The sequence below is a fragment of the Balaenoptera musculus genome, chromosome 19 (genome assembly GCF_009873245.2).
Source record: "Balaenoptera musculus isolate JJ_BM4_2016_0621 chromosome 19, mBalMus1.pri.v3, whole genome shotgun sequence".
NCBI classification, from domain to species: domain Eukaryota; kingdom Metazoa; phylum Chordata; class Mammalia; order Artiodactyla; family Balaenopteridae; genus Balaenoptera; species Balaenoptera musculus.
In genome coordinates this window covers 3,410,830-3,437,980 of record NC_045803.1, presented here as the reverse complement: position 1 = coordinate 3,437,980, position 27,151 = coordinate 3,410,830, and the positions used below count along the sequence as shown (strand labels likewise).

The 27,151-nt window shown below is 53.9% G+C and overlaps 3 protein-coding genes across 7 annotated transcripts; all 3 read right to left on the bottom strand.

Moving 5' to 3' along the window:
* Positions 1-96: 96 nt before the first annotated feature.
* SYT5 (synaptotagmin 5) lies at positions 97-8,766 on the bottom strand. Of its 3 annotated transcripts, none has more exons than XM_036834459.1 (9): positions 8,686-8,766; positions 5,995-6,097; positions 5,256-5,428; positions 3,491-3,610; positions 3,208-3,375; positions 2,716-2,883; positions 2,302-2,419; positions 1,888-2,021; positions 101-1,292 (listed from the first exon to the last, which is right to left on the bottom strand). In XM_036834459.1, the coding sequence occupies exons 2-9, from the start codon at positions 6,071-6,073 to the stop codon at positions 1,092-1,094; spliced, it is 1,161 nt and encodes a 386-aa protein (XP_036690354.1). In that variant the 5' UTR covers positions 6,074-6,097; positions 8,686-8,766; the 3' UTR covers positions 101-1,091. The 3 variants fall into 3 exon arrangements, with proteins under 3 accessions (XP_036690355.1, XP_036690354.1, XP_036690353.1); XM_036834458.1 differs by lacking the exon at positions 8,686-8,766 and adding an exon at positions 7,188-7,471 and having other exon boundaries at positions 713-1,292; XM_036834460.1 differs by lacking the exon at positions 8,686-8,766 and having other exon boundaries at positions 97-1,292; positions 2,302-2,416; positions 5,995-6,991.
* On the bottom strand, positions 7,595-19,711 carry PTPRH (protein tyrosine phosphatase receptor type H). The gene is given in 12 exon segments (XM_036834473.1): positions 7,595-8,612; positions 8,710-8,845; positions 9,696-9,856; positions 10,062-10,184; positions 10,552-10,686; positions 10,783-10,859; positions 11,125-11,215; positions 11,879-11,969; positions 17,243-17,290; positions 17,407-17,485; positions 18,991-19,136; positions 19,138-19,711. Coding segments are annotated over 12 exon segments (1,368 nt in total). The 5' UTR covers positions 19,293-19,711; the 3' UTR covers positions 7,595-8,486.
* A 4,554-nt stretch (positions 19,712-24,265) lies between these two features.
* On the bottom strand, positions 24,266-27,120 carry TMEM86B (transmembrane protein 86B). Of its 3 annotated transcripts, none has more exons than XM_036834467.1 (4): positions 26,864-27,120; positions 26,256-26,353; positions 25,686-25,932; positions 24,266-25,011 (listed from the first exon to the last, which is right to left on the bottom strand). In XM_036834467.1, the coding sequence occupies exons 2-4, from the start codon at positions 26,337-26,339 to the stop codon at positions 24,629-24,631; spliced, it is 714 nt and encodes a 237-aa protein (XP_036690362.1). In that variant the 5' UTR covers positions 26,340-26,353; positions 26,864-27,120; the 3' UTR covers positions 24,266-24,628. The 3 variants fall into 3 exon arrangements, with proteins under 3 accessions (XP_036690362.1, XP_036690364.1, XP_036690363.1); XM_036834469.1 differs by having other exon boundaries at positions 25,686-25,929; XM_036834468.1 differs by lacking the exon at positions 26,864-27,120 and having other exon boundaries at positions 26,256-26,855.
* Positions 27,121-27,151: the final 31 nt, after the last annotated feature.

Genomic DNA, 27,151 nt, shown 5'->3' with positions numbered 1-27,151 from the left:
CCATCACCTGAAATCTTGTCTGGGATGAGATGGGGGAGAAGCCAATAAAATGATCAACTTTCCTAGACACAGACAGAGAGAAAGAATTTGTTGAAAAAAGAATGAGGTGTAGCTGGAACTACTGTGTCTCCCTGAGGAAATCTTGCCCTTTCTCTCATTCTCTGGGGATTTCATTCCTAGACGCTGCATATCTACTTTGTTTCCTTGATGACAATAAGTTGCTTGGAAGTAAAGTCTGGATTTGCATCTATTTGGGGGTCCCCAGCATCCAACAGAAGCTGGCACACAGAGGGCCTCAGGGAATATAGAAAGGATGGATGATGCAAGGAAGAAAGAAAGGGAGGGAGGGAAATATGGGTATGAAAATCTATGTAAATCATGGGTGAGGGAGCGGATAAATTCATGAATAACTAAGTGAATTCTCATTGACTCCTCACAGCAAATGTACAGTAGGTATTAGTATTATCATGATTGTTTTCAGATGAGGAAGCTGAAGCTTGGAGGGGTGAGTGAATGAATAAGTGAGGGAGTGAATGGGAGAGTGAGTGGGTGAAAGGATGGATGGATGAGTGGGTGGGTGAGTTTCCGTGTGTGTTTCCAGGATAGGCAGCCCTATCCCTGCCCTTGTGTGATCCCACCCCTGGAGGGTCCCTCCTGGGTTCCCAGTCCTCACCCCTACCCACCCCCATCAAGGAGCACCGGTCCAGGCCAGCAAAGTTGCTGAGTATTTATTTGGTCCCAGGAGCGGTGCAGGAATCAGACCGGGGACAGGAGTGGGTGATACTGTGCAGGAAAAGGGGTACTGGGAGCCAAGGGGATAGTAGGCTGGGATCACTGATTGTCAAAGCAGAGGGCGGGACCCTGGGATGGCGGGAGCCCAGACTGCTCCCCTCCTCCAGGGGTCCCTGGGGCTTCTGGGCATGTGCCATATTGGGGGAGTTGGCAGGTTATCATGATTGGCATAATGGGGGTGGGGAGAAGGCAGGAATGGGTAGAGTGGGGGGCGGGTGTTAGCGTTCAGAGAAGGCTTAAAGGTGGGCATGGACGTGGCTTTGGCCAGGAGTCTGGGGTCAGGGGCTTGAGGGTGGGGATCAGGGTGCTGGCGGTGGCCTCACTCGGTCAGGGGGCCGCAGCGAGTGCCACTGGGCGATGGGCCGCCGGGGATTGGCCAGCATGTCTGCCCAGTGCCGCAGGCCAGCGCCCCCGGCCGCTGCCCCTACGGCCACCCTCCCGATGGCCTCGTTCTTGCCCAGCTTGTCGTAGTCTAGCACAGTCAGCTCCACCTGAACCTTCTGGGGTGGGCAGGGGAGGAAGAAGAGACAGAGAGTGGGATAAGGAGGTAACACGAGAGACTCAGGTATCATTGCTAAGGAGACCCTCTCCCTCGCAAGCCTCATTCTGAGGGGCCTTCCTAGGCCGCCGGGCTAAGGCTTCATCTGGAGCTCGGACGGGGGGAGGGGGGCGGAGCGCCCTGCGGCTGGTTACAGGGATGCTCTGGAGTCTTCCTGCGATCAGATTTCAAAGGAGATAAACTCGCAGGATCCCCGTTGCTCAGGGGTTGTTAGGAGGCTCCTTAGGGTCTGCTTCCTAAGGGGGGCAAATCTTCAAGACTTTGAAATGGGTGGAGGGGCCGGGCCTTAGGGCTGTGGGGAAGTCTCTTTTTCTCAGTAACTAGAGCTTCTGAGGGCAACGAGCACCCTGGTCTTGCTTGGAGGCGGGGCTTCCTGGTCCTCATGGAAGAAACTGAGATTGAGAACACAATCAGACCCCCAAGACCTGGCTTCTAAGGGTTGCTAAGGAGTCTCCCTTCCCTTAGCAACGGGGGTTTCTAAGGGCCTGGGACTCCGGGGCTGCTCTGGCAGGGGCTATGGGCAGGTCTGAGCTCACCTGGACCTGGTCACAGGGCACCTCGAAGCTGAAGGCCTCGTTGTAATAGGGGTTCAGAGTATTCTTCTTGATGGTCGTTTTCTTCTTCCGCACCTTTTTGCCGCCCTGCAGCAGGTGGACCTTGACATACGGATCTGGGGAGAGGGAGGAGGAATCTTATAACCCCACCACTCTGGTGAGTCCAAAGGGATCAGATTGAGGGGAATGCATGAGACTCTTCTTTGGAACAACATGGAGACAGCCCATGGACCCCTCAGGTCTCCCTTTCTCTGTCCCCAAATAGAATCTAAATCCTCCATGACAGCCTGGACCTCCCTCTCCCCATGAGACCCTCGGGGCCCAGACACTGCCAGAACCTTAGCCAGAGCACCTCCCCCGCCCTTCACCACCACCATGTGCTTGCTTCCCACACACCTGACAGCCCTGCTACATCCATCTTCTTCAGGTTTTTAGCCTCCAGGACGATGACGGTGAGCTTCCCAGCCGTGGGGACATAGCGGAGGGAGAAGCAGATGTCACCTAGTTTCTCCTGCTAAAAGATGGAGAGGGACCCGTCACCGGAACCGGGGCTCCACATCCAACCCCTCTGCGATTTTTCTTCCCTCCCCCTCGTGTTGAAATGGTATGGTCCAGAGTTAAGACCCAGGTGGTACAATCCGAGGGGGACTGCCGAGGGGAGGCGTTGATCCACCAGGATAGACCTGGGAGCTACTCTTCTGCAGCAGGTGGAAGCGCTGGAGCCCGGAGGATCGCGGAGGCCTGTGATCTGATTGGCCCGGGGTTGAGGTGGGCGGGGCCATATGTGGGGTCGTGGCCACGCGTGCTCACCTCCTCCCGAGGAGCCGCCTGCAGCTCCCGCCAGGCCAGTACTGGCCGCCCCAAGTCCACGGAGCTCATGGGGACCCGCACCTCCCCAATGGCGTCGTTGCGGGAGAAGCGGTCGAAGTCGTATACTGCCATGACCAGTACCCTGCCCCCCAGCTCCACGTAGGGGACCTGGGGGAAGGGGGACGCAAAGAAAGCACACGGTGAGAGTAGGAAGTGGGACACAGCACATCCAGGTGGAAGGCGATGAGCGGGGGCAGCAAGGGTCCCAAGGAACAGTTAGGGGGGTGTCAATGGACCCCAAATGGGACAGCCCAAGGACCAACGAAGCAGTCCAGGGGCCAGTAGTGTCCCCCAAAGGGACAACGCAGGGTCCAGTGGAATAGTCCCCAGAGCTGGTAGCTGCCACCAGTAAAAGCTGAAGATACCGGTCCCTAGTGTTCCAGAGACTGGGGACAGGCTGCCGGGCATAAAGCACTGAGGCCACGAGCTCACCTTGAAGGCAAAGTTCTCCCCAAAGTGTGGGTTCAGCGTCTGCCGATGCACCCTGGTCTCGTGCCGCCTCCGTTTGTCTGGCAGCAGGTAAACCCGCACGTAGGGGTCAGAGGAGCCACCGAGGTCCAAGGCTGCCAATCCCTCAGCTTGCACGATGCCCACCAGCAGCTGTACAGTGATAAGGGGACCCTAGTCTTAGCTTCCCTTCCAGAGCCTCCTCCAAGAAGGGGCTGGAACCCCTGGGACCCTCCCCTCCAAAGCATCTCCGCTCCTCCACACCCACCTGGCCACTCTGGAAATCATAATCCAGTGAGTACTGTAGTCGTCCTAGTTCATGCTTCTCTGCCACCTGCTGCCCTGGCCCAGATGGTGTCGGCTCCAGCTCCTCCACTTCTGGCTGCACCTTAGGGAGCCAGGGGCAAGGGCAGGTGAACTCTTCCCCTGATAGTGATATCCACCCAGGCGCAGAAGCCAAAGGAGACTCACAGATCCCTCCAGCTATACCTGAACACTTGCATGCTAAGCAGAGTCGGTGTTTGATTAGAGATGTCTGCCACAGGTGGGACTAGCCATGGCAACACAGTGTGGTACGGTTTGTCAGTGTTTTATTAGTGATGCCTGCTACCGGTGGGGCATAGACGTGGTGACACGCATGCAGTGTGTTTGTCATGCCTAGACTAGAAAAACAAGCACTGAGAGTGTCTCATTGCCTACAGGATGGATGCAGATTTTAGTTCACACATTAATGGATGTATTGGGGTGATTGTCCAAATTGCCACATTGATTAGTGATCTTGGACAGAAAATATGGAGGAAAAATGGCATATTTAGTGCGTATTTGCCATTCTAAACTACAACAACAAAGTCAGAAAACTTCTTAAAGTAAGCCACCGATTTTCAAAATGCAATGTGAATCAGAATTCCCCTGAGTAGTGTGGTAAAATGCCTTCACTTCAGAGATTCTGATTCAGTAGGTCTGGCACAAGATCCAGAATTTGCATTTCAACAAGTACCTGAACTGATTCTGATGCTGATGGGTCTTTGGAGTCACTGGCTTAGGGGAGAGGGATGGAGACTGGACACCAGGGCCCTACAGGACACCCCTTAAGGGTAATAATTATAACAGCTATTTGTTGAAAAGGGAGGTAAGGAAATACTAGCTATGGTCCACAAACTTGAGGCTCAGAGACAGACAGTGAATTTCCCAAGGTCACAGAGCCGGTTGCTCTGGGCTGGAAACCTAGGACTCTGGCTCCCAGGAGAGCCTCATTCCACTCTGCATTCAGAGGCCCAGTGCTCAGATACTTGCACCTGTAGCTTTCCACGCCAACGATGTCTTCCAACTCACGTTTGCTTCAACCTCTCAAGGCTGCCATACAGCCCCCTCCCTTGTCTCCTTGCCCCAGACGTGTCCTCCACAAGGGTTCCAGGGGATTCATCCTAAAGCCCATGTGACCTTGTGCCTCTCCCACTCAAAACTTCTGTGGCTCCTAATCAGCTTCATTACATGGGTACTGCTGAACTCTCCAGAAACCTCACCCTAGAGCACAGGATATCTGTATGCTATACCCCAGCTATTGTGAAGAATGACTCTTTGTTCTCCAAATATCCCTCAGAATCAGGATTCCAGGCCTCAACACATGCTCCTCCTTTGAGGTAGAATGTCCTTCTCTCTGCTCTCAGTTAATTCTGAGTTCCTTTGGGTCTCAACACAGAAGTCACCTCCTCCAGGAAGCCTTCTCAGACCCCCTAGGCTGTCAGGTGGTTTCTCTGCGCTCCCATATGCCCTGCACTGCCTCTAATGTGGTACATACCACCCTGTATTTTGAATGTCTATATGAGCATCTGACTTCCCCATCAGACTGGAGGTTCTTGTGAATGTCTGGTCTATCTCCAGGTCCCCAGGTCCAGTTTAGGGCTAGACACACAGGGGAGATGAGCAAATACAGCGGGTGTAGGAGGGATGGAGCAGGGACTGAGGCTGCTGGGCCATTGAGAGGAGTAAGGGTGCAGGAAGGAGCAGGGCTGAGGGGCTGGGCCAGGCCACACCTTGTCTATGTAACTCCGGCCCAGCTCCTTCACTTCCTGAAGGTGGACCTGGGCTTGAGCCTGGCTCTTCTTGCCCATCCGCCTCCGACAACGCTTCCGGTAGAGACAGAAACAGCAGCTGAAGACGAGGAGGCCTGAGACCAGCACGATGGTGGCCAGAGCCCAGGGGGGCACTGCAGAGGACATGGAAACAGCAAACACTGAGGCCCTGAGAGACAAGCAGGCTGATTCATTCTGTACGACACGTGTCAGCTGAAATTCTGGCCTTGTTTTTCCTCCAGCCATTTCCATTCCATTTTATTCCCATGTTTTCCTTCCAACTGGTCTCACATATAAAACTATCTGAAGACCTAAGGCAGGCTGACACCATCTAGATTTTCTTGCCTATTAGGATTAGTTCCACCTCCTCTTCTACCCCCATTCTAATCTTTCTGCTCAACCGCTGTGTTTTAGAAGGCTTAACCCCTCCCTGGGCCTCGGTCTTCCTCTTTAAAAGAAGGGAGAGGTGGGCCTTCCAATTCACCAATCCACGGTTCCATTCCATTCCACACCCCTTGATTTGGTTCCTGATTTTCTTGCAAACCTGTCCCTTTTTCATTTCATTTAGATTCCAGTCCAGGATGCCGACTATAATCTCACCCGTACTTTCCAGCCCGCCGGCCTGAATACACCCGTTCGAACCCCACCCCTGGGAATCCTAGCCTGGCTTTCCCTCCGCTCCACCCCGGGTTTCGCTCACCAGGGCCGTGGCTGATGCGACTCGAGTCAGGAGGCGTGTCGGTCGCTGGAGGCCCCGGTGTTGGGGGCTCCGGGAACATGGCGGCGGGGTCTTACTGTTCTTTCTGCGGAGGCACCCAAACGCTCTAGTCCCCCCACACCCACCCCGTGCATCCGTTGAGCCATCCGAACAACAAGAACTCCAACTCCCATCGGCGCCCTGGGCCGTATGGTCCCGTATGGGAACCTGCCAACCGCCGCGAGGCATGCTGGGGGTTGTTGTTTCAGCCTTCCTGCGACGGAGGGCGAGGGCTTGGGTGGATTCCAGGACCAAGTCTCATCCCAAGGGACGCCCCCTCCCTCCAAGGCCGCCAGGAATCCAATCCCGCTGACTTCTGTCCCTTCCTTGCCCTTCCCCGGGGCCTGAACCGGAAGTGGGCGAGGGCAGGCGTGGGAACCAGCGCACCGGTTTGCCCAGAGCAACGGCTGGCTCCGCGAGGGCGGGGTGAAGGTAGCGCTGGTTGCCCCGGCAACGGCCTGTTGCCAGGACAACGGGCGGGGCTGACGCACAGAAGCCGAGACCCAGAGGCGCAAGCCGGTTCGGTTCCCCGTCCCACCTGGGACCTCAGACCCGGATACCCGTGACAAGCGAAGGTGGGGAGGACGCAGTCTTGCCTGTCCGTCTGTCCACGCGCCCACAGCTGGCTCCTCCCTCCACATCTGGCCCTGGGAGTGAAGACTCAGGCTGCCCTCCCTCTCCCACTCTTGCGGGGAATGTGGGGGGCGGGCGGCTGCCCTGCTGCCTTGGCTGGGCCCCCACATCCTCTTCAGCTTGTTTGTCTCTCCCGCGCACCCTGAGCTCTCTCTTCACACCTGTCCTCGTGACCGCCTCGGCCTCCATTCCTCTCTCGACCCCACATCGAGGCCCGTCTCCCCGTCGGCTTCTCGCCGCTCCTCCGTCTGGGTTGCCTGGCCTCTGCCTGTTGTCTGATCTCAGTCTACCGGGGTCTCGCACCCTCTTCCGCTGCCTGCTCCTCCCTTCCCTCTGGCTCTTTGTCTCCACACCTGTCTCTAAATCCCATTCTCCCCGTTTCAGGCTCCAGCCCTCCCACTCCATCTGCTGGTCTCTCCCAGTGTCCCCGCCACCACACACACCATCTCTCTAGGGATGGGAATGAGGATGGGGCTTAGGGAGGGGGTTCCAGCGGCTCCTACCTGCTCGGTGGCTAGACAGGACCCTCCCGAGAGACACCGAGGCGCCGGCCCCGCCCGGACCCCGCCCCCGCACGCGTGTGGCTGGCGCTGTCCTGGGTGCTGATCGCGGAGCGCTGTGGGGCGGGGGCTCGGCCGAACGGAGCCGGCGCGGGGTGTGTATGTGCCCGTGTGCGTGTGTGTGAGCGTGTATGTGTGTGAGAGAAAGCCTGTGTGTGGGAGTGTGTATGTGTGTGTGCGCGTGCGTGTTTGGAAGGTGGAGAACCCCGCCCCGGCCCTCGTCCCGCCCCAGCCTGGAAGCACCAGGGCGCCCACGGATATTTATCCTGGTCCCAAGGATTTTCTGCTTTCTAGTTCAGCCACCTGGCATCCAGACCCCTTCTCCCCACCCCAGCCCCCGGGACTGTCCATAGAACCGGGCTCCAGGATATCGGGTTCTAGGACCCAGAAGACCCTCTCCGGAGACCCGGCTATTCAGATATCCAGACGGGAGACTAAGCGTGAAATTCTCCAGCGTGAAATTCTCCAGCAAATCCGATACAGACTTCACTCCACCCTCTAAGTTCCCCTAAGGCCGGGCCCAGAAGGCAAGCCCCCATGCTCCTAGCTCCAGGGAAGCGAGTCCACACTGCCCAGACCCTAGAGCTACAGCCTTCTCCGAGAGACTCAACTGTCCAAACCTACATTTTTCAGGTGCAAATTGTGAGTCCCTCTAGTTTCCTCCCTAGGACGTTGGCCTCAGTACCTAAACATCAGGAACCCACCCCAATATTATTTCCAGACCCAGGAATCCAATGGGGCAAGTGTCTCTGGGGAGAATAGTGATTTAATAAATTATGGGATAAAAGAAAAAATATGTACAGGCAGTGGGGTGCAGGGAAACCTCAGATCCTCGAAGACTGATGATTTAGTTTCTGGAGTAAAATATGGGCAGGATCCTGCCTGGCCTGCCCTTGCTCCTTGGGTGGCCAGAATTCTGGACCCTCATTACTTCTCTCTTCCTCAGAATTCAGCTTGTTTCCTTGAGACCCTGCAGCCTCTTCCTCCCTCAAAAAACAACAAGGAAATCCTAGATCCCATCCCTCTCCTTCTTCGAGGAACTGGAAATCCAGGATCTGGGCTCCCACCTGACCTCTCTCCCCCTCCGGAAAGCAGGAGTTTAGGCTGCCAGCCCCCTCTTCCTGCAGGGCCCAGGAGTGTGGGACCCCAGCCCTCTGCTGTCCCAGGGGTCCAGGTATCTGGGCTGAAGTAGGGATGCAGAATTTGAGTCTAGATGGGCTGGGGTCTCAGCCCTCCCACAACTTAGGCCTCTGTAGGAGCTACATTCTCGAAAAGCATGTTCTCATAGGTGGACCCCTTCTCAGCGGGCACTGGGGATGACTGTTGCAGAAACCTAAGGATGCACTGGTGCAGGAACACATACTGGGCCTGGGGACAGAGCACGGGCAGGTGAGGGTGCGCCACTGAGCCTTGGTCTGCTTTCCTCTGGGGCCCCACCCACCCTGTGCTGGAGGGTCCCCATCACCTCAGTCTGCACCATATGTGGCCGGCTTTCTCACATCTCCATCACGTGGCTGAAGGGCCCCATGAGGCCCTCACACTCCAGCTGCCGCAGCAGGACATCCAGGGCAATGAGGGTGCCCGTGCGGCCCACGCCAGCGCTAGGCAGAGACAAGAAGGGTCAGACCACGGGAGGGGGGAGTCTCAGCTGACAGGAGGGATCTGTGTTTGGAGCACCCAGGGGTCAGGGTGTTCAGTGAGACTATTCTGGAGGCTACAGTGTTAAGTGGGGGTTACTTAATTAAGTAGGAAGTAATAACAAATGACTATGCTCTGTGTTCTATCTATCTGCTAGGCCCTGTTCCAGGTGCCTTATGTGCTTTTTTCACTCTTCCCACTCCTAAGAGGTAGGAACCATTAGTTGAGCGTGCCCATTTTACATATGGGGCAATGGAGGCTGAGTGAGGTGAAGTCGATTGTCCCAGGCCACTCAGCTAGTAAGTGACAGAGCTAGGGTTCACACACCGGAAGATGAGCTCCCAAGCTTGTCATTTAAAAAATTTTTTTAAACATGAAAATGACCATTTTATTTTATTTTTTATTAAAAAAAATGGTTTTTTTGGCCGCGCTGTGAAGCTTGTGGGATCTGGGCCCTCGACAGTGAAGGTGCTGCGTCCTAGACACTGGACCACCAGGGAATTCCCCCAAGGAGCTGTTTTAAATGTTTCTTAAAACCTTTGGCTGCCTCTCCCTCCTGCTCTTCACCCCTCCTCCCTCCTTCTCCCCATGCATGCCTCCTCCTTTACCTCTTTTTCTTTCTTTCCCATTTCTTCACCTTTATCATCATTCTCGACCTGCATCACCGCCCCTTCAGCTTCTGCCTCCATCTTCTCCGTCCCCTCCCCATCTCCTCCACCTCCTCTAGAAGTTCCTAAGGACCCAGAGAACCCTGGTTTCTGAGCCCCAAGGGGGCGGTTTCCTCACAGGCAGAGGGCTCTGGCTGGTCCTCACCTGCAGTGCACAATGGGGGGACCTCTCCCCACGGTCTGGTCCAGCCACTGCCGGAGCATCTTCCAGAAGGCCAGCAAGGGGTCTGGGGAGTGGGGGACGCCGTGGTCTGGCCAGGTCACGTAGTGGACCTGACGCACAGATAAAGTCTTCTGCTCTTGCATCTAGAGGGAGGGGAGTTGGGGGGAGCTCAGGACTCGGGGGCTGGTTTCTGACCGGTGGGGACATCCCTGGGGCACATTGTGGTCCCTTGCGGGAGCGGCGGAAGCTTAGACTTCATGGGGAGCTCTGGGGAGGGCACTGCCTGGAATAACACAGGGGAGGAATTGAGGGTCAAGGTGGGGCTGACGGGGTGGGGTGGGGGCTTACGTGCCGGAGCTTCAGGTTTCGTACTGTCCAGTTCTCCATCACCTCCTCACCCACCAGGGTCACTTGTAGGTGCCCATGGGTGCAGGGCTGGGCGTCTAGAGGCCAGTAATGCTCACACTTCACCTGGGGGAAGACTGGGGCGGGTCAGAGTACAGGAGGCCCCAGAGCACCTTCCCTGGTGCCCCTCCACAGGGTGGCTCTTGTATTCAGTGCCGGGGAATCCCCCCCTGCTCTGGTGACAAGGCAGGACCCACGGGCAGCCAGGTGTAGATTCATCCCAGCCGGGAGGACTCTTCTCTCCCAAGGTCCTTGAGATCAGCTTCACCCCGTAGGTGGACAAATGCGCGGATTGGGGGAGACAGGAAGGTTGGGGCCGTCGTGGAGGGAATCAGTGAGGTCTAGGTTAAGGGCTACCCTGGGATCAGTGTCTGGGGCAGGGTCACGGGCTGGAGCTCAGGGGTCAGCACCCAGGACCCAGGTGTCCTCTCACCCGGGCAGACTCCACGCAGTTGGTCAGCATGAGAAGTGTGGGGCTCCGCTGTCCCTACACCAGGCGCCAGAAGTCGCCCACAGTGTGGGGAAGGGGGCCCTGGGCTGCAAGGAACTCCCGGAGGCTCCAGAGACCCTGGGTGAGGAAACAGGTAGGTCACGTCCCGCCTCACCTGGCCCTCGTCTTCCGACGCTCATTCAGCATCCTCCCGGCTCCCAGCCGCAGCCTTACAGGGATGCAGCTGGCGTTGATGTACTCGGAGCCCGGCTCCCCAGGGAGGGGCGTCAGGGGCACACGGGACCAGTCATCTAGGGGAAGAGGCCGGCATTAGCGATGCAGGGGGCAGGGCGGGAGACCCAGGGATAGAGGTCACGCCGACACGTCACGCTGCACACAGACAAGGGGAGCTGGGAGAGGGGCTGAGGGACCTCGGGCGGGAGGAGCCGGCCTGGGGTTTCTCAGCTCACGGGGGCAAGAGCTTTGTCCCTCACGGGGAATAAGGGGCAGGGGTCAGGCCTGGGGTGTTGACAAAGTCACGGCTGAGAACAAAGTCAGCAGAGGCTCATGACTCACAGGGCAGCACGTGTCTGTAAGGGTTCTTGGCGCTGTTCTCCGGAGCTGCGGCCACTGTCTGGGACCGGCTGTGGTCCTCCAGGGCCAGTTGCTGGGGGCGAAGTGAGGGGAGGGTGCACAGGTGCTGGATTTTCTCTGCCCTCCCCCAGGGATACCCGCGTTGCTCCCTCTGCCTTCCTAAGTGCCACCCCGCTCACCCCTTACACCCTGGAATTCTGTAGCACCTACAGAAATAGGATGAGTAGGACTTCCCTGGTGGTGCAGTGGTTAAGAATCTGTCTGCCAATGCAGGGGACACGGGTTCGAGCCCTGGTTTGGGAAGATCCCACGTGCCGCGGAGCAACTAAGCCCACAAGCCATAACTGGAAAAAGCCTGTGCGCAGCAACAAAGACCCAACACAGCCCAAAATAAATAAATAAATAAATTTATTTTTAAAAAAAGAAAGAAAGAAATAGGATGCGTGTGTGCACCATCCCCAGGGGGGCATTTGGGAGGATGGGCAGGAGGATGGGGACTGGAGAGGTAGGTGAGAAAGGAGGGGTCAGGGGAAAATCAAGGTGCTGCTTTAGGACTAACCCATCCAACCAACACTACAGTAAGAGTTCAGTGAGTCAAAAAGGTGGATAATCATGGCTGAGAATTTCTGTATGAGCCAACCAAGTATGTATCCCTGCTTCTGTTCAATCCCAAAGGGGTGGAAAGGTCTCGGTGGGCACGTGGGGCTCGGCTTGGCCCCCTGTGTTCTCACCCGACCTGGTACTCCTCAGCAAAGCCACAGCCGCTGCCCTTCTCGTGTTTCCTGACGTGGTCGGCAAAGTCTTCAGCCAGGATGTCCCCTGGGACGCTGTGGGGGAAGAAGGGCACATAAACCTCCTTTAACCTTGCGCGCTTGGGATAAAAGAAAAGGATTTTGTTTTCTTTTTTTACCTCCCCAGGACTTATTTATAACTGGAAGTTTGTACCTTTGATCATCTTCACCCATTTCACCCTCTGCCTCCGGTAACCACCAGTCTGTTCTGTGTATCTACAAGTTCGAGGTTTTTAAAATTTTTAAATTTTGGCCACGCCGTACAGTTTGCGGGATCTTAGTTCCCCGACCAGGGATCGAATCCGGGCCCCTGGCAGTGAAAGCACCGAATCCTAAACACTGGACCCCCAGGGAATTCCCTCGAGTTTTTTTTAGAGTCCACACACAGGAAGTCCCCTACATACGAACCTTCAAGTTGCGAACTTTCAAAGACGCGAATGTGTGTTCGCATGTCCAATCACATAAGGCGTGAGTGAAATTGCAGCTTGCCCTCCGTCTCCTATGGCTGAGGGTCCTTCAGCTCTGCCATCTCCCACCTCCTCTCCCTCCTCCAGTCAGTAACTCTTGTTCACTCGATGCCAGCCCCTGGATGCCAGCTGTTACACTGTACTACTGTACTTTTCAAGGTACTGTACTGTAAGATTAAAAATGTTTTATTTTTTGTGTTTGCTTGTTTTTATGTATTATTTGTGTGAAAAGTATCATAAACCTATTACAGTACAGTACTATATAGCCAACTGTGTTAGTTGGGTACCTAGGCTAACTTTGTTGGACTTATGAATGCAGTCTTGGAACGGAACTCATTTGTGTGTAAGGGACTTACTGTATAAGTGATATCTCATACCGTATTTGTCTTTCTCTGTCTGACTTATCTCACTTAGCATAATGCCCTCAAGGTCCATCCATGTTGCCACAAATGGCATTACTTCATTCTTTTTTATGGCTGAATAATATTCCATTCTATATGTATATTACACCTTCTTTTTTTAAATTTATTTATTTATTTATTTCGGCTGCGTTGGGTCTTTTGTTGCTGTGCGCGGGCTTTCTCTAGTTGCAGTGAGCGGAGGCTACTCTTCATTGCGGTGCGCGGGCTTCTCATTGCGGTGGCTTCTCTTGTTGCGGAGCACAAGCTCTAGGCACATGGGCTTCAGTAGTTGTGGCGCACGGGCTTAGTTGCTCCGTGGCATGTGGGATCTTCCTGGACCAGGGCTCGAACCCATGTCCCCTGCATTGGCAGGCGGATTCTTAACCACTGCGCCACCAGGGAAGCCCTATATTACACCTTCTTTATTCATTCATCCATTGATAGACACTTAGGTTGTTTCCATATCTTGGCTATTGTGGGTAATGCTGCTATGAACATGGGAGTGCAGATATCTTTTCAAGTTAGTGATTTTGTTTCTGATTCATCAATTGCATTTGTAGGTATATATCCAAAAGCATTGAAAGCAGGGTCTCAGATATTTGTACACCCATGTTCATAGCAGCATTATTCACAGTAGCTAAAAAGTGGAAGCAAACCAAGTGTCCATTGATAGATGAATGGATAAAGAAGATTTGGTCTAACCATACAATGGAATATTATTCTTCCTAAGGAAGGAAGGAAATTCTGACACATACAACAACGTGGATGAACCTGGGGGGCATTATGCTGAGTGCAATGAGTCAGTCACAAGAGGACAAATAAGAGGACAAATACGATTCCACCTATACGAGGCACCTAGAGTCATCAAATTCATACAACCAGAAAGTCGAAGGGTGGTTTCCAGGGGCTGGGAGATGGGGGAGATGGGGAGTTAGTGTTTAATGTGTACAGAGTTTCAGTTTTGCAAGATGAAAAGAGTTCTACGGGGAATCTCCTGATGGTCCAGTGGTTAGGACTCTGCGATTTCACTGCCGAGGGTGTGGGTTCAATCTCTGGTCGGGGAACTAAGATCCCACAAGCCACGTGGCGTGACCTAAATAAATAAATAAATAAATAAAGTTAAAAAAAAAAGAGTTCTATGGATGGATGGTGGTGATGGTTGCACAACAATGTGAATGGACTTAATACCACTGAACTGCACACTTAAAAATGGTTGAGGTGGTAAATTTGTTATTTGGAGGTTGTTTGTTTTTTACCACAATCAAAATTTGTTTTGACTCAAAAAAAGGAAAGGGTATTTCTTCTCCCACTTAGGACCACTGCCCTTCTCTGGGCCCCAGTTCCCTGCGGCCCTCTCTAGCCATGGTTCTTCCCTCTCTGCTGTATCTCTCCCCTCTCCTCTTTCCCTTTTGTGTGTAAACATGCTAATCTCGCTTTTGTATTAAAAAAAGAATCCTTTGACCTCCTGTGGCTCCAGCTCCAGCTCTTTGTCTCTCTTCCCCTTGTAGTATAGTGTTATATATACAATGTTATGTATACAGTCTTGACTCAGTTTTGAGACCCTGGTTGGAGGTTCGTCAGTTTACCTTCTTCTTTTTTGCGTGATTGTTTTTTTTTTTTGGATTTGGTTTTTTTTTTTACACTTTTGTTTATTTATTTGGCCACGCTGCATGGCTTGTGGGAGATCCCTGACCAGGGATTGAACCTGGGCCCAGCAGTGAAAGCCTGGAATCTTAACCACTGGACCGCCAGGGATTTCCCCAGTTCTCCTTCTTGAGAAGCTGATTAAATCCACACCCTCACCACCTCCCCTTTCGGGATCCATCTGCTGGAATCCCCGCCAGGAACAGGGGACGGGCCCTGTGCATCAGAGTCTAGTGAAATGATTCCAACGAAACCCGTTTGCCTTGGATTGCCCACTTCTTCCGGCAGAAACCACAATAAAGCCTCTTCCTCAGGTGTTCCCCGACCTCCCAGCTGACCCTGGTGCTTCTCTGCATGGCCTTGCTTGGTGTTAACGTGTAATCCCTCTCTTGGGATCTGTGACTGTAATGAACTATCTTTCACTGGTGTCTGTCTCTGGATCCCTTGGCCTTATCACACCTAAACAATAATAAGACCTATGAAAACACACCTTCACATTCAAACTTCTCACACTGACCGGTTTCCTCTGCTTCCTTCCCACCCTTCACCACGGCCTGGTGTCTACACCACGACTACAGGGGAACAAGGACTTTTTTCAAAGTCCCCTATCTTATTTGCCTCCTTATCACCAATTCCAAAGGCCACCTCTCAGTCCATCCTTCGCGTGAGTGCTCAGCAGCATTTAGCACCTTTGGCCGCGCCTTCCTTTCTTCCGGATCCACCCTCTTCCTGAACACCCTCTCCTGCTTTGCACCACCACCGCCTCTCTGGCTCCTGCTTCTCCGTCTCCTTGGTGGGCCCCTGGTCCTCTGCCCATCCTAAAAGGTGGGCATCCCCGGGAGCCCATCCTCAAGCCCCCCTTTCTCACTGGACACACACTTCTTACGGGGTTTGTCCACTTCCTTAGCTTCGCTTTCCATCCATTCATCTGTGATTTTTGAATCTCCGTTGCCAGTCCCTACTTCTCCCCCTCCTGAGCTTCAGAGCTGTTTTCCCACCTGCCTCCTGGAATCTCCACCTGTGTGTCCTCGAGCGTCATCGCTGGGACATCCAAACACGCACGTTGAGGTTGAGGAGGGCAAGATGCTCAGCACACAGGTGGGGCCAGACTTGGAATCCAATGGGCGCAGTGATTTGTTGCAGGTGCCATATAATGGACACAGGGTAAGGAGGGGAGAGGTCACAGGGTGAGTGGGGCGGGACGCTGGCCAGGACAGATTCTATGGCGAAGGAGAAACTGGACATCATCGTATTTACTCTCCCTCATGCCCCTGCCTCTGATGGCCATGCCCTCAGTTTATGCCTCTTTCTTTTGCACCCAGGCCGTCTCAGCTGGTCTCGCAACATCCCTTAACTCCCTGGCCTATCTCTCCTCTATTGATCCCTGGGGATCATTCTGACATAGAGATTTGATGATGATTGACCCAACCTAAAGGGGACTCAGAGCGATGAAGACATTTGCACAAACATTTTTCTGAACCACGGAACTCTGTGTCCAACAGCCCATTCAGCACTGTCTTCACTCACGTGTCTGACAAGCATCCCAAAATCAGTGCGTCCACCACTGAGCTCCTGATACTTTCCCCAAAACCTGCACCCCGCATAGTCATTCCGTCTCAAGTAACGGCCATTTCAGCCTCCCTGGGGCTCAGGCTAAATTCCTTGGGTTCACTCTTGAGCCCTCTCTGAATCCCACACCATACATCCATTCTTTAACCAGGTCTGCTCTTCAAACACTCAAACGGCATCTTGAATCTGATTCCCTCTAACTATTTCCTGCTCCAAGACATAACAGACATCTGGATTATATACAGACGTCTTCCTTTGCTTCCCTACTTTTGCCTTTGCTTCATAAAAATGTGAGACTGTGTCACAGGTCTATTGAAAACCTCCAAAAACTCCCATCTCAGGATAAAACCAAAGTCCCCACTATCACCTACAAGGCCCAACCTGATCTGATCCCACCTGGTAACTCTCCGACCTCATTTCCTACCCGCCGCCCCGCCCCCGCCCCGCCTCATCCACTCTGCTCAGCCTCAGGGACACACTACATTCTCCAAACACGCCAAGCCTGTGCCTGCCTCGGGGCCATCGCACTTGCTGGTCCCTCTGCCTGGAATGCCTTTTCCCCAGCTGGGCACAGGGCTCTTGCCCTCACTTGCTTCAGGTCTGTCCTCAAATGACTTCGTCTCAGTCATCTTAGTAAGGCTTCTCCTGGACACTCTATTTAAAATATTCCTCCATCCTTCCTGCCTCCACCTCTTGCTTTATTTGTCTCCAAGTAAGCATCACATTCTTTATCATCTTGGTTTTGTTTTTTGTTTGTTTGTTTTGGCTGCACTGCGCGGCTTGCAGGATCTTAGTTCCCCGACCTGGGAACCCGTGCCCCCTGCAGTGGAAGCGTGGAGTCCTAACAACTGGAACGCCAGGGAATTCCCAATCATCTTGTTTATTAACGGCTGCTTGTACTAGAATGTAAGCTCCACAAGGGCAGGAATCTTTGTTTCAGCCAGTTTCCTCGGCACCTAGAACAGTGCCTCACACTTAACAGGGGTTCAGTGAATGTCTTTTTGGATAAATGAATGGAAGTCCCAGAACTGAGACTGAAAGAGATTCCACAGCCACCAGCCCAGGCTGCTTAGGGAGTGGGCAGTGGTGAAGGCATTGCGATCCCTGCCGCAGGGGGGATCTGAGGCTGGTGTGGGTGGATTCCCTGGCCCTGCCCTCTGACCTATACAGTGACCAGCTGGATTTGACCTGACAGTGAGTCTTTTGGATGCTCCCCAAACCCACTCACCTGAATACCAGATCCCTGGGTGCTGGTTTCTTCTCACTCTTCTTATGCCTGGGAAAAGGACACGGGGATGAAAGGCTTGGGGAGTGAGGCCAGAACCACGGATCCCCATCTTTCCCCAGGCCCCCTCCCTCCTGGCCCCCGATGATCCCTGCGCCGAGTCTCACCTCCTCTTCAGGAAGAAAACCAGCAGGCCCACCAGGATGAGAAACAGAAGGGGACCGACTATGGCTCCGATGATGGCCCCTGGGGGACGGAGGCGTGGAGGGCTGTGAGAGCCTAGGTCTGCTCTCCTGCTGTCCCATCTCCCCTACCTGTGTCCTCACCCAGACTGTGATCAGAGGGTCTAGAGGGTAGATTCGAGGGCAGAGAAGGGAAAGGAGAAAGCTTCTGGATAGAGCCCTACCTCCCACCCAACCTCTTCCCCTGAGGTCCTCACTTCCCAAGGAGCCTGATCCAATGGCATCACTTTCTCAGGAGACCTGGTTGTTAGAGAGTGACTCTTCCCCAATTTGGCCTAGACTAGTCGTTCTCAGAGAGGGCGATTTTGCTCTCCAGGTGACATCGGGCAATGTCTGGAGACACTTCTGGTTGTTACAGCTGCGATGGTGGCACCATTGGCCTCTAGTGGGTGGAGGCCGGGGAGGCTGCTCGACATCTTACCATGCCCAGGGCAGCCCCCACCTCCCCATCAGAAAGAGTGATCCAGTCCAGGATCCAAGAGGACCTGTGTTCTCAGAGACCCTTCTTGCTAAACCAAAGAATCCTGGACAGTGGGACCCACTGAACCCAGTTTGGAAGAGCATCCATTTATCAGTACACCAAACTCCAGTGTCTCCAGATCAGAGACCCCATCTCATAAGAGGCTTTCATTCCTAGGAAATGGCTGACAGGGCCCAGGGAGGCCCATGACCACGGTCAATGGTACATGATTAAAGATTTCCTGAGTGTGAGGTTCAAACTCCTTCAAATACCCCACTGGTGGGTGAAAAATGGTGCGGCCGTGTTGGAAAAAAATTTGGCAGTTCTTCAAAAGATTAAACACGGACTTACCATATGATCTAACAATTCCACTCCTGGGTATACACCCAAGAAAAATGAAGACATACGTCCACATGGAAACATGCACACGAATGTTCAGAGCATTACTCATAATAGCCAAAAAGTAGAAATGGCCCAACAGATCCATCAAACAGATGGATAAACAAAATGTGGTCTATCCACACAATGAAATCTTATTTTGGCAATAAAAAGTAATGAAGCACTGATACACACTAGAACAGTGGATGAACCTTAAAAACATTATACCAAGTGAGAGAAGCCAGTCAAAGAGGACCACATATTGTGTGACTGTATTTTTAGGAAAGCTCTAAAAGAGGCAAATCTATAGAGACAGAAGTAGGTTAGAGATTGCCAATGGCTGGTTGGTGGGGGATTGGGGAAATTAGGGGGTGATGGCTTAAGGAGATGACTTTTCTTTATGGGTTAATGAAAATATTCTAAAATTGATGGTAATAACGGTTGCAAATACTGCAAATATACTAGAAGTCAGTGAGCTGTTCCCTTTCAATGGGTGAGCTGTTGTATGTTATAGGAATTACAACTCAGTAGAGCTGTTTAAAGAAAGCAGGAAATAAAACACAAACAAAAAGGACTCCATGGGTTGGTGAGACTCAACAACAGGGCGTGAAGGGGTCTGGAGAGAATGTCATTGTATCAATAGCTCTCTGTCCCCGTGGGGCTCTGCTCACCTGTGCTCTCAGTGTGGCAGGTCACGGAGGCAGACTGGGCCCTCATTCCATCCCAGACGGTCGTGATGGCGGCTGAGTAGGACTGAGCCGGCCTGAGCCCCGACACCCACACGCCTCTCCCACGAGAGGAGCTGTCCTGGAGTCCCGCTGCCGCCCACCTCCAACTCAAAGGCCTCATAGCCTCCCGGGGGGCAGGACTAGGTAAGGATGACTCCGTGGCCCCCCGAGGCGCTGATGCAGGCGGTGATGGTGACGGGGTCCGGGGCTGGGTGGAGGGAACGAGACGAATCAGTAGGATCCATCCAGGGGGGCTTTCCAACTCCCCACTCCTCACCAGTCCCGCCAGGTCTCTGAGAAATAGCTTACCCCTTCCTTCCCCCAAATCAAACTACCTCTTCGTCCCTCATTATCTGTTGTCCCCAAATAGACGTGCCCCCCTTAAACTACAACTCCCATGAGCACTTGGACTCTCTGTGTCACTGCAGCTCATGAAGTCATGACCCCATGGCCTGATGGGATTTGGAGTCCACTCACCTTCATTGCTCCCAGGTCTGATTGATCTAAGTTACTACCTGGACCTTTACAGGAAACGTTTGCTGGCCCATGACATAGTTATTTTCACCAGCACTTTTAGGTTCACAGCAAAACAGCAGAAGGCACAGGGATTTCCCATACACCCTCTGCCCCCATCATGCATAACCTCCCCCACTGTCAACATCCCCAAAATGTATACATGTTACCATTGATGAACACAATGATAATCATCCAACATCCATATTCCATTCCTTTTCGTGGCTGAATAATATTCCACTCAATGGATAGCTGACAATTTGTTTCTCCATTCACCAGCTGATGGACATTTGGGTTTCCACCTTTTTGGCTGTTAAAAATAACGTTGCTTGAATTGTATGTTTTCAGTTGTATGTATGAAAACATTGTACGTTTTCAGTTCTGTGGGGCCTGCCCCCAGGAGGGGCCACACTCTCTTTTTACAGACTCCGTGGCTATCCTCTTTCTAACCCGCTCCAGCTGCCAACCCTGTCTACCCCTCCACCACCAGCTCACAACCCCCTTCAGTCTTCCCAGGAGTTTCTCACTATTTTTGCTGCTCAGTGGACATCAGTCTCTCTGCTCCATGCTTTCCTCTCCTCGTGTGGTTCAAGAACTGAAGCCGTGTTTGTTCACCATCTTGAAGCAATTCCCTGCCTGCCTGCAGGTGTTTACCCAACACCTATGGCTTCCTGCAGGCAGGACCACAGGCTCAACCAGCACCGGGGACTCCAAGGGCAAACAGCCTCTTCCAGCCCTGGCCAAGCTTACACTGTGGTGAGGAGGCGGACTGGGAAGGTAACCGCAGAGTGACATGAAGTGCGCTGCCACGGTGAGAGCACCGAGGAAGCACCTGTCCCTTAGTGGGAGGTGACATTGGGGCTGAGTCTTCGTACAAGAGCAGGGTTTGGTCAAGTGAAGAACTGCATTGGGACGTCATCACAGGCAGAGGGGAGAGCCCATGTCAGGGCTAAGAGGGAGGAGAGAGCTGGGGGCCATCTGGGGGGATTTCTGTGTGGCCGGAGGGCCAGGTGGAAATGGGACTGGAGGGAGTGACCTTGAAGTAGGGGTCAGGCCACCCGGTCCCAGCCTAGTCTCAATCTATAGTTAGCCTGCGGGGTTGGTGAACACGTGGAGATTGGGGAGAGGAACACTTTCTGGATAGGGCATGGAAGCTCTGTGCCCTCTCGCCACACCTTGCCCTGTGCCTGTGCTTCTCCCATCTGGCTGTTCCTGAGTTACATCCTGTAATAAACCAGTGATCTAGTAAGCAAAACGTTTTTCTGAGTTCTGTGAGCTGTTCTAACAAATTAATTCAACCCGAGGAGGGGGTTCTTGGGAACCTCTGATTTATAGCCAGTTGGCCAGAAGCACAGGTTAACAACCTGGGCTTGTGATTGGAATCTGAAGTGGGGGTGGGGGGTAAAATGTGGCAGTCTTGTAGGACTGAGTCCTTAACCTGTGGGATAGTGTCAGAACTGAGTTGACTTGTAGGACGCCCAGCTGGTGTTGGAGATTGGCTTGCTGGTGTGGGGAGCAAGCCCCACACTGGAATTGAGTGCAGAGTCGTAATTGTTTATCATCATGAAACACTGAAGGATAAACAACAAGGTCCTATTGTATAGCACAGAGAACTATATTCGACGTTTTTTTGCTTTTGTTTTTGTTATTTGGCCACATCGCAGGGCATGGGGGATCTTAGTTCCCCAACCAGGGATCGAACTCACGCCCCCTGCATTGTAAGTGAGGAGTCTTAACCACTGGACCACCAGGGAAGTCCCTGGAGAACTATATTCAGTATCCTAGGATAAACCATAATGAAAAAGAATATTAAAAAAAGAATGTATATATATGTATAACTGAATCACTTTGCTGTACAGCAGAAATTAACACATTGTAAATCAAGTATACTTCAATTTAAAAAAAATTAAAAGAAAAAAGAAAAAAAAACACTGAAGACAACCCAAATGATTGGAAATACCAACATTTAAAGATGAATTATGGGTAATTCTCTTGCGTCCAGTGGTTAGGACCCTGCACTTTCACTGCCGAGGGCACGGCTTCAATCCCTGGTTGGGGATCCTGCAAGCCACGCGGCGCAGCCAAAAAAAAAAAAAAAGTGAATTATGCTAGTGGCTTCCTTGGGCTGGAGGGGATGGGTGATTTGTAAAAGGCACGGGGTCTCTTCTGGGGGTGATGAAAATGCTCTAAGATTGATTGTGGTGATAGCTGCAAAACTGTGAAAACACTAAAAACCACATGCACACTTTGAGTGGGCAGTTGGTGGTATATGAAGAGTATCTCAATAAAGCTGCGATCATAACGTTTTCAGGAATTGGATATAAATGCCTCCAAACAGAACATGGTCACAGTATAGTGATTACAGACAACAATGTTGTATCATAAACTTCAAAGTTGCTAAAAGACTAGATCTTGGGGGCTTCCCTGGTGGCGCAGTGGTTGAGAATCTGCCTGCCAACGCAGGGGACACGGGTTCGAGCCCTGGTCTGGGAAGATCCCACATGCCGTGGAGCAACTAGGCCCGTGAGCCACAATTACTGAGCCTGTGCGTCTGGAGCCTGTGCTCCGCAACAAGAGAGGCTGTGACAGTGAGAGGCCCGCGCACCGCGATGAAGAGTGGCCCCCACTTGCCACAACTAGAGAAAGCCCTCGCACAGAAACAAAGACCCAACACAGCCATAAATAAATAAATAAATAAAATAAATAAACCCAAAGTTTAAAAAAAAAAAAAAAAAAAAAGACTTAATTGGTCCCACCACAAAAAAAATAAAGGTTGTTATGTGATGCCACAGAGATGTTAGCTAACATTACCAGGGTAATCATATTGTGACGTATCAATGTATCAAATCAACACCAGTACACCTTAAAGGTACACAATGTTTTATGTCAACTATATCTCAATTTAAAAAACCAGAATATGGGCTTTAGACAGGTGGAGGCTGGGACTATTGCTCCTTTAGCACGTTTCCCTGGGGTGGAAGGTTGTTCTGGGGGGCCCTTTAGGAGGGGAGAGGGTGCTCACTTTATTCACCCCCCAGTTAGTCTGTCATGAGTCTCCCACCCTTAACGGCTGACAGAGTGATGAGGACCTCGGCAGCGTTAAGAGGTGGTCATGACCACCAAGTGGGTGTGGGGCTGAAGGAAGGCATCCCAGGCCAACGGGGCATCTGAGACTGTGAAGAGCAGGGCACCCCCACCGAGAACACCTGCCTCCTCTGGCCTGAGGCCTTCCTCTGTGGTGAGTGGGGATCCTGGCCTGAAGGTGAGGCAGGGGCTAGAAACCAAGGGTGGGCTCTGGGGGTCCCTAAAAACACATCATGGATGTAGAAGTCTCCTCTCTGCTATAAGAGTCCCCAAAAGTACATCATGGATGCAGAAGTCTCCTCTCTGCTCTAAGAGCCCCTAAAAAATCACATCATGGATGTAGAAGTCTCCTCTCTGCTATAAGAGTCCCCAAAAGTACATCATGGATGCAGAAGTCTCCTCTCTGCTCTAAGAGCCCCTAAAAATCACATCATGGATGTAGAAGTCTCCTCTCTGCTATGAGAGTCCCTAAAAAAATCACATCATGGATGTAGAAGTCTCCTCTCTGCTATGAGAGTCCCTAAAAAAATCACATCATGGATGTAGAAGTCTCCTCTCTGCTGTAAGAGTCCCTAAAAGCACATCATGTCTGTAGAAATTGAGCAGGGTTTGGAGAGCAGCTCTGAGTGCTCTCTGTCCTCACACGTAGAACCTGAGGCCCAGAGAGGGGCAGTGGGCTGCCAAGGTCACAGCCAGGACGAGGGCCACACCCAGGTTCTTCCTTCTTTAGTACTCTATTCCCACCGTGTTGCTACCTACCCCTTCCTCCAAGTCTCTTCTTGAGTTTCCTCATCTCCTCAACCCTCTCCTCTCCTGGTATTGTATGTGACTGTCATCAGTTGAACTGTGACCCCCAAAGAGATATGCCCAAGTCCTAAGCCCCAGCACCTATGGATGTGATGTTAGTTAGGAATAGGGTCTTTGGAAATGTAATTAGGGATCTTGAGATGAGATCATCCTGGATTTAGGGTGGGCCCTAAATCCAACAACTGGTGTCCTCAGGAGAGGACAGATTCACAGAGGGAGAATACCATGTGAATGTGGCTGGGGCCACCAGGAGCTGGAAGAAGCAGGAAGGACCCTCCCCTAGAGCTTTGGAGGGAGGGCACCCCTACCAACACTATGATTTTGGACTTTTGGCCTCCAGAACTGTGAGAGACTAAATCTGTTGTTTTAAGTCACCCAGTTTATGGTAACTTGTGACAGCAGCCACAGGAAACTAATACACTGACCAGTCTCCTCCCGGCCTCAGATCTGTAAAATCCTCACCTGTACAGTGAGCATGATGAATCCCCACCACCAGCAAAGGGCCCGGGGTGGGGGGCGGTTGGTTATTCCATACCCCCTAAGTCCTGGGCACCAGGACTGGTCCACAGGGAGTCTGCTGTGGGTATAGTTAACAACATTGCGTTGTACATGTAAAAACGTGTCCCGAGGGTAGATCTCACAGCGAGTGTTCAATGCACAACACTGTGAATGTACTTAACGTCACTAAATCATACACTTAAAAGTGGTTAAAATGGTAAATTTTGTGGGGGGGGGGAAAAAAAGGAAAACGAACCACTTGCTGTTATTGTGATCACCCCTCCCTTCCCACCCCTCCCCAAATAATGGAGATGTCACCATTTCAACACCCACTTTACTTAGGCAACAGAAAACTAGATTAGGGCCAGAGGGAACGGGCAGCCACGCACGGAGACCACGTGGGATTACAGAAGCAGGCAGGGGCTGCGGAGGGCCCAGCGTGGGTCTGGTCGAGGGGCCTGGGATCTGGAATCGGAACCGAGGGAAGGCAGTGGGAACGTGGCGGTGCATTCGGAATTCCAGAAACACTTCTGTGTCTCCAGATAAGACTGGCACCGGCAGATGGGAGTCTGGGGGCCTGGCTCTCACCCCCAAGGGTGTTTCTCTGGCCTCACTGGTCTTGGGGGCCCAGGTCCTTGAGGGAGGAGGGGGGTGGACGTCTGCCAGCCTCAGCCCCTAGTCAGTTGGACTTGAGCCTGGGGCTCTGGAAGGCCGACAGGGCGATGAGGGTCTGGGCAGCGTAATAGGTGGTCATGACCACCAGGTGGGCATGGGGCAGGGGATGGACGAAGATGTTCCAGGCCAGCACGGCATCTGAGAGCGTGAAGAGCAGGGCGCCCCAGCTGGTACTCCCGCCCCTGGCCAAGCCGCGCCACAGCATAGCGGCCAGGACCAGGGAGTAAGCTGTCAGGGGCAGGACCATGTCAGGCGGGAGGTGCCAAAGCAGGAGGCCATAATATGGGATGGAAGCCAGGAGAATAGGCAGCAGGAGGCTAGGCTTCAGGGGAGTGAGGCCGAAGGCCCAGAGGTAGAGCAGGTGGGCCACGGCGAAGGCAGCCATGCCTGGAGGAGACAGGGGTGGGTGCGCCTGCTGAGACCCCTGCTTCCCGGCATCAGCTCGTTGCCCTCAGAGCCTGAGGAAAAGGGCCGTCCCCGAGCACCAGCTCCCACCCTGGCCACACCACCCCATGTGCCAGGATTACAACGCTGGCCTCCTTGGTGGTCCTCTTTCCTCCCGCTCTTGGCGCCAGAATGACCTAAAACCGCGCACTGCATTCCTTCCTTACTCTGCTCAGGACCGTCCACCGACTGACACCCCATCTTGCTCAGCCCCTAGTCGGCTTCACCCAGCAGGCACACCCACCACAGGGCTTCTGCACTTGCTGCCCCTCTGCCTGGAAGGGCCTTCCCTGGAAGGGCACCTGGCTGGTACCCCGCACCCGCTTCAAGACTTTACCTTCTCGGCGAGGCTGTCCTTGACCAGCGTACTCAGGACCGTGACCGCTGGACACTCACACAGCCTCAGGTAATGCTGCCCGCGCCCTCATGGAAGGAGAGCTCCTCGGGGGCCAGGGTTTGGGTATGTCTCCCTCACTGCCGTCCATTTCCCAGTGCCTTTGCACGCCAACTGGCTCAAGCACTCGGCAGGGGCTCTGTTGGGGAGTCGCCCCCTGCACCCCGGACCCCCCGCCCCCCGCCGGGGTCCAGAAGGGACAACACAACACAGCCCCTCTCACCGTGGAGGAAGGCCTCAGGCCAGACGAGGCAGGAGTCCCCCACAGCTGAGCACAGAAGGGCCCCCTGCAGGAGCAAGCTGTAGCCCCCGCCGGGGTACACGGTCCACAGGAACACCACCAGGTAGAGGATGGGCAGGCACTTGATCAGGGCACCGACCCAGGACGGCTGGTTCTCAGGGCTCCAGAGGAGAAAGTAGACAGCACAGGTGAGGAAGAACGGGCTCAGCCACCTGCCCACATGCGCCTGCTTCGGGGGACAAAGGAGCCGCTGAGCCACGGGAACTCAGCCCAGCCCCCAGGCCCTGGGACCAGGCTCCGGAACCCTCCTGGTCTTGGTCTCAGCCAGTTCCCAGCCCTTGGGGGTCAGGCCTCACCCGGCCAGGAGTTGGGAGTCAGGGCTTCCCCCCGACCCCCACCCAGGGACGCCAGCCATGCTGTCCAGGGTAGGGGGGCAGCTGCACAGGGACCAGGACGTCCAACTGCACAGAACCCAGCCCCCCAGTTCTTCCAGGTCACGTGGGTTCCCAGGAGCCCAGGCCCAGCTCCCACCCCACACTCCGTGGCTCTCACTTGAGCTGAAAAGCGAGGTTTTCCAGGCAGCCCCTCTTCCCCGGTGTCCATGTCAACGTGTGACCCACCCCAACTGGCCTGCATGTGGGCACCGGTGGCTTTGAGGGTGGAGGGGATGGTGTGTGGTTACACGTTAACCCGAGGAGCGTCCTGTGGACTCTGGGACTGATAACAGGGCCCAGGGAGATGCTGCCCCCACCCTGGGGATGGCCCTGCCTGGCACCCGCTGATAAGGGGCCCACTGGGACCCAGGGGTCTCTCCTCCTCCACAGCCCCTGCCCCTGGCTTCCTCCCTCGCCTAGGGAGCCGTGGCTGCCAGTGGCCCTCCCGCTGTGCTGTGCCTGGCGGGTCAGAAGGGAACGGGGTGCGGAATCTCAACGCCCTCCCCTCCACGAGCCGGGGCGAAGGGCAGGGGGCCAGAGCCCAGGGACAGGTCGGGAGACTCCCTCCTCCCCTCGCCGTCCTCGGCCCTGCCTTCCCTCAGGAGTCCCCACCACCGACGCCTGCTGAACCAACAGGAAGGAGCCGAACCAGGAGGCCGTGCCAGCCCTCAGCTCCAGGGAAGGCTTCCCGCGCATGTCCGCCAGCGCACCTGGTACGTTCTTTACCTTTCCGCTGGAAGACGTGGGCCCGCTGGGCGCCCAGCTGTCTGGCTCGGCTGGCTGCCCCCAAGCACCACTGCTCCACCAAGGGGAAAGGGCTCGGGGGCGTGGCTTCTGCAACACGCCGGGCAGGTGAGGGGGTGCTGGGAGGGAGCTGGTTAGAAGCCCCCTCACCACACCTCCCGGAGCCTGCGCGCGTGGACAGGGTGTGAGGCCGGGCGGCGCTCAGCTCCTCCAGGAAGCGCTCCGCAGCCTGAGCAGAAGTCACCCCACAGCAGAGCGCAGAGCTTGAGG